Below are 6,000 nucleotides of genomic sequence, written 5' to 3' on the forward strand. Positions count from 1 at the left end.
TCCCCGGTGCTTAGTCCGGGCAGCGTGTAGATCTGTTTAGGAGGCAACGATCACCTCCTAAACTTCAATGATGTCGCTGAAATGATATCGAGGCATTTAGCGACACCAAACACCCACCCCAGGATGTGTCGTGACCGCTCCGGAGAGTGGTCACAAACGCCGCTGCGAGTGATTTTGCCACTCACAAGATGGCGGGGCCCTTTAAAAAAAAAAAATTGAAACGAGTCCTCAGGCGGTTCTCTCCATACCATCCTGAGAATCTGGCTCCACTTGTAGGTTGAATACAGGTACTGCATTCAACCATGCAAGTCAATGGAGCCCAGCTTTCTAATCACAATGTGATCAGTAAAATATAAAAAAAAAATTGCTGAAAAAAAAATGTGCTAAAATAATTATGCAGTGATGTCACCAGAGGAATCATCCAGTACCAGCAAAATGTAAAAAAATAAAAATAAAATAACTGAAACAAAAAATAGTTTATTATTTTGAGCAAGTGCTAAAATTAGCGCTTTATCTTCTCAAAAATCAGTGGCATCTCCAGGTTTCATATTTAGGGGGGGCACATGGGGGGCCAGGGACCAAAGTAGGGGGGCCAATTATAAAACGGTACATATACACATATATATATATATATATATATATATATATATATATATATATATACACACACACACACGTTAGACGTGCATTTTTAACTACATAATATGCACTTATCTCTTTGAAGTAAAGACTGTGATTAAAATACGATTTCAAAATAACAGCTAAAGTGACAGTTATTTTTCATTCTTTAATATTAGCCCCTGCTGACAATATATATAAATATTAGACCCTGCTGCAGATATATAGAAATATTACACCCTGCTTCCGATATATATTAATATTAACCCCTGCTGCGGATATATATTATTAGCCCCTGCTGTGGATACATACTTATATTATACCCTGCTGCCGATATACATAGAAATTATACCCTGCTGCCAACGTATATTAATATTAGCCCCTACTGCCGATATATAGTATTAGTCCCTGCAGCCAATATATATAAATATTAGCCCCTGCAGCCAATATTTATTGATAATAGGCCCTGCAGCCAATATATATTATTAGCCCCTGCTGCCGATATATATAAACATTAGTCCCAGCTTCCGATATATATTAATATTAGCCCCTGCAGCCAATATATATTAATATTAGACCCTGCTGCCAATATATTTGCCACACTGACTGCAGATCAGGGGAAGACAGTGAGAGTCAGTGCAGTGTTCCCTCCTTCTGACTGCACCGTGACATTGAGAGGTCCTCATCCCCAGAGTCCCTTTGTCCCCTCATTCACTAAACCATAGCGCTCTTTTACTTACACCCTGTAGTTCAGGTATAGATCAAATAAACAACACATGGAAACAGCACATGCAACTGAATGAGATTAAAAAAAACCTTGTATTTGCAGGTATACATAAATAATGTATGGAAACATAGCATTGCAGGTATAAACCAACAGAACACACAAACCCAGCATTGCAGGTATATATCAACTGGAAATCACATGTACACTCAGCACTGAAGGTTTAGATCAAATAATCAACACATGGAAACCTTCAGTGCTGAGTGTACATGTGATTTCCAGTTGATATATACCTGCAATGCTGGGTTTGTGTGTTCTGTTGGTTTATACCTGCAATGCTATGTTTCCATACATTATTTATGTATACCTGCAAATACAAGGTTTTTTTTAATCTCATTCAGTTGCATGTGCTGTTTCCATGTGTATTGATCAACTGAATAAGACATGCAAATCCTATATTTGCAGGTAAACATTAATAATGTATGGAAATATAGCCGATACAGATGAACAGAATGCCACAAAACCCAGCTTTGCAGATATAAATCAATTGGAAATTACATATAAACTCTGCGTTAAAGGTATAGATAAAACCCCCTAAATTACAGGCATAGATCACTGGTCACACACCCCAAAGCCAACCCTGGTGTCCACACTGCCCACATAGAACCTGACCAGCACCCAAATTACACATTATGTCAACTTTGTCCCCAAACAGCTGAACGTACGCCGTTTTTGTCCCATAAAGACCTCTCCCTCCCAATCTATCCTATCTACCCCCCTCTCCCTCCCAATCTATCCTATCTACCCCCCTCTCCCTCCCAATCTATCCTATCTACCCCCCTCTCCCTCCCAATCTATCCTATCTACCCCCCTCTCCCTCCCAATCTATCCTATCTACCCCCTCTCCCTCCCAATCAATCCTAACTATCCCCTCTCCCTCCCAATGTATCCCATCTCCCTCCCAATCTACCCCCTCTCCCTCCCAATCTATCCCATCTACCCCCTCTCCCTCCCAATCTATCCTTATCTACCCCTTCTCACTTCCTATCTACCTCTTCTGACTCTCTAACCCCCTCCTAACTTTCTAACCCCCCCTTTGAAGTTCACTTACCTTGGGCTTGTCCAGCGGTGAGATCGCGAGGTCTCTGTATCCCTGGTTCTGCCGGCTTCACTGCTGGGCGCCGGATATGACGACATATACCGGCGCTCGGCTTGAAATGCCGGCACTGCGAACCAGGAAGAGGCCTCTCGGTCACGGAGAAGAGTGAGAGGCGCCGAACGGTTGCTGAGAACTTATTCCTCAGCAACCGCTCGGCGCCTCTCACTCTCTCCTCCGGGTCTATTAAAAAAAAAAAAAAAAGACGGTTTCAATTGGGGGGGCACACCGGGGGGCACAGCATGATGTAGGGGGGGCCATGGCCCCCTCTGGCCCCCCCCTGCCGACGCCACTGTCAAAAATCCCAACATAGTTAAAATAAAAGCATTTCAAATACCCAAGGGGTGTATAATTTAATAAAAAATGAATGGTTTGATGGAGTAAATTGGAGTAGCCAGGCTCAAAGATAAGGCATAGGCACAGACTGACCAAAATGGAGGGGAAAAAAAGCGCACTTCTCAAATGTGGCATTTTAAATCACAAACAACCCGACAAACCCATGCATTTGGGGAGATGTTGCTGAACACATATTGGGGGGGCGTTGCTAGTGACGCATACCAGGAGCTATGAATTCATGAATTACAATTTGTGTGGAAAAAAAAATACTACCACAAACTTTGGCAAAGGCTGGTGGTAGAATATCATGCATGAAAAGGGTTAAAATACCATGATTTGAAATACCTTGGGGTGTCTACTTTTCAAAAATATAAGGTTTCATGGGGATAAATTGAGTTAACCGGCTTCAAAGATGTTCCAAAAAGGAGAGAGAGGCAGAATGACCAAATGCTAAAAGTCTGTGTAGCCTTTTACCAGCCAAATAATCTGACAAATCTATGCATGTTGGGGTACCACCATATTCAGGAGATGTTGCTGAACACATATTGGGGTGTTGTTTGACAGTGACCTATACCAGGACCTGTATATTTATAACTAAATTACAATTTGTGGTTTTTTTGTTTTAAATTACTATTACAAAGTTTGACGACGCGTGGTTGTATAATTAGTGCATGGAAAGGGTTACAGTTTGAAATACCCTGGGGTGTCTAGTTTTCAAAAACGATATGGTTTAATGGCCATAAATTGCGTTAACTGGCTTCAAAGATGTTCCAAAGAGGAGATAGAGGCAGAATGACCAGATTTGGGAAAAAAGGTTTGAAAATCATAAAACGCTACTTGTGCTTATTGCCCTATAACTTACAAAATTTCACCATGTTTTTTTTTTTTATAGTAAATAAGATATGATCAAAATGGTATCTGAAGAAAGCCCATCTTGTCCGGGAAAAAAAATGTAATGTGTGGGTACACTAAATGGGTGAAAATTACAGCTGAACACAAGCACTGCAAAAGTGTTAAAACAGCCTCGGTCCCAAAGGGTACAAAAAGAAAAAATAAGCCTGGTCGTTAAGGGGACACTCTGGTGTCCAATCCATATGAAATAGTTACAAAGTGCTTTTATTGGATTACTTATTTAAAGAGGGGAAATTAACATATACTCGAGACACCGGTGTGCAGGAGTGTAGAAAAGTGCTCCCATTGAAATCATGGGACACACATGACACATTATATTTACACATACTCAACTTTCAGCATGCATTGCTGACTGTGGAACGTATTATATGCAAATCTGGTTGATAGAAAATGCCAAAATTAAGATACTCTGTTAACCTTTGAATGCCTGATTTGTTGTAATTATATTTAGACTGCATTTATAGTTATATTTGACTTGTGTTCAACTTATCCCAAATCATGTCTGCAGTAAATCTGATTAGAGATTTTATATCTAATATATTTAGAAGTACAGTCTTGTCATAATTTGACTTTATGCTCTTGCTCTATGTGAGGGATTCTGCAAAAGACATTCCAGACTCTGCAGAGTTTATAGTTCACACTGAATTTTTTTACCTCTCTCTTTTGAGGAGCCCAAACGACCCTGAAGGGAAAGATCGAGGGGAGAGCACCAGGTGAGAGAGCCCTATTCCATTTATATAAAAATAAAAAATGCTCGTACATAAATTTCCCTTCACAATTAACTTCTGTTTTAGTCTTTTCCCCAAATGTGTGTTTTGGATTTTTCACCTACAATATTTTTTTCTGATCTTTCCACCTTTTCATTAATTTTCACCTTTGACACTTTCCTCTCATTGGGCTCTTTGTTCTAGTTTCTTTCCAACCCCATACCATTGTTTCACCTGTTTATTTCAGTAGTATTCTCTGGGCTTTCACTGTTGCTTTCTCTTACGTTTTGTGTGAGCTTATACTGCTGCAGAGCAACACAGTCAAATATACTACTACTTCAGACTTACTAACAATAACTATATAATGTAGACAAACATCTAACAGTATCATCCAACTTATCTTGTACAGAATTGTCTTGAATTATATTTTTATGGTCAGATTTTTTGTTTTACCATTGCAAAACTGTAGGTTTATCTAGTACGTATGTTACAGGGTACGATCTTTGCAATTATAAGAAAACAAATCCGTAACATGTAATAGTCCAATATATTATCCTCTTAAAAAAAAAAAAAAAAAAAAAAAAAAAAAAAAATGTTCTGTCAGTGGAGGCAGGTTAACTGTACTAATGTCTTGAAACAGTTCTCTTCTACGTTATGATTCCAATAAAGATAAAAATGGTAATATCTTATTTCTGCCACTGTCTGCTCTGTAATATATGGTTAGTATAGTGTATTTTTATCTGCTGTAAAAATGTCAGTATTACATTTATTAATTGAAATAGAATTTTTTTTTATTTTTTTTTTTTTCTTCTACTATGTTATAAAACACTTGATTGCAAGATGTGTGATGTCCTGATTTTCATCTGCAGGCCACAGCTTACAGTAGTTGACAAGGAGAAAGAAGACCTGCGAGACTCAAAGCCACGCTCTCTACGCTTCACCTGGAGCATGAAAACCACCAGCTCGATGGAGCCAAATGAGATGATGAATGAGATTCGCAAGGTTCTGGATGCTAATAATTGCCAGTATGAACCGCAAGAAAAGTACATGCTGCTTTGTGTTCATGGCTCCCCTGGAAACGACAACTTTGTGCAATGGGAGATGGAAGTGTGCAAGCTTCCGCGCCTCTCACTCAATGGTGTACGTTTTAAGCGGATCTCTGGCACATCTATGGCATTTAAGAACATTGCCACAAAAATTGCCAACGAGCTAAAGCTTTAACAAGGCTTCCGTTCTTTGAGGAAGAAACTAGACTGAAACATGACACTTTGCCACCACCCTTAATGCCCTTCAAAACTCTGTACAAAGTACAGAAATGTCTCATCTACTCTTGTGCTATGTTCTAAAAGGAATAAGGGATTGAACAAGAAAACCAACTGAGATGGCTGAAATTACATCTCCTTTCATTGTAGGTTTTGAGGGTATTTTATTTGGAATAGATTTGTATTTTTTTTTTTTTTTTTAAACAATTGGGAATGGGACTCAGATTATATAATAGATAATATGGCAGGGGTGGAAGGATAAAACATAGAACATTAAACCCCTCC

The 6,000-nt window shown here is 39.1% G+C and overlaps 1 protein-coding gene across 1 annotated transcript in view; it reads left to right on the plus strand.

Annotated features, from left to right (window-relative positions):
* Window positions 1-5,674, plus strand: part of LOC149281741 (serine/threonine-protein kinase MARK2-like) — a 45,445-nt gene extending 39,771 nt beyond the window's left edge. Inside the window, exons 16-17 of the mRNA XM_089499019.1 lie at window positions 4,415-4,459; window positions 5,323-5,674. Of these exons, the coding sequence (XP_089355145.1) occupies window positions 4,415-4,459; window positions 5,323-5,674 (397 nt within the window). The remainder of the gene's footprint in view (window positions 1-4,414; window positions 4,460-5,322) is intronic.
* Window positions 5,675-6,000: the final 326 nt, after the last annotated feature.

Source organism: Sceloporus occidentalis, unplaced genomic scaffold (genome assembly GCF_023333645.1).
Source record: "Sceloporus occidentalis isolate IW3139 unplaced genomic scaffold, rSceOcc1.0.p SCAF_128, whole genome shotgun sequence".
Taxonomy (NCBI): domain Eukaryota; kingdom Metazoa; phylum Chordata; class Lepidosauria; order Squamata; family Phrynosomatidae; genus Sceloporus; species Sceloporus occidentalis.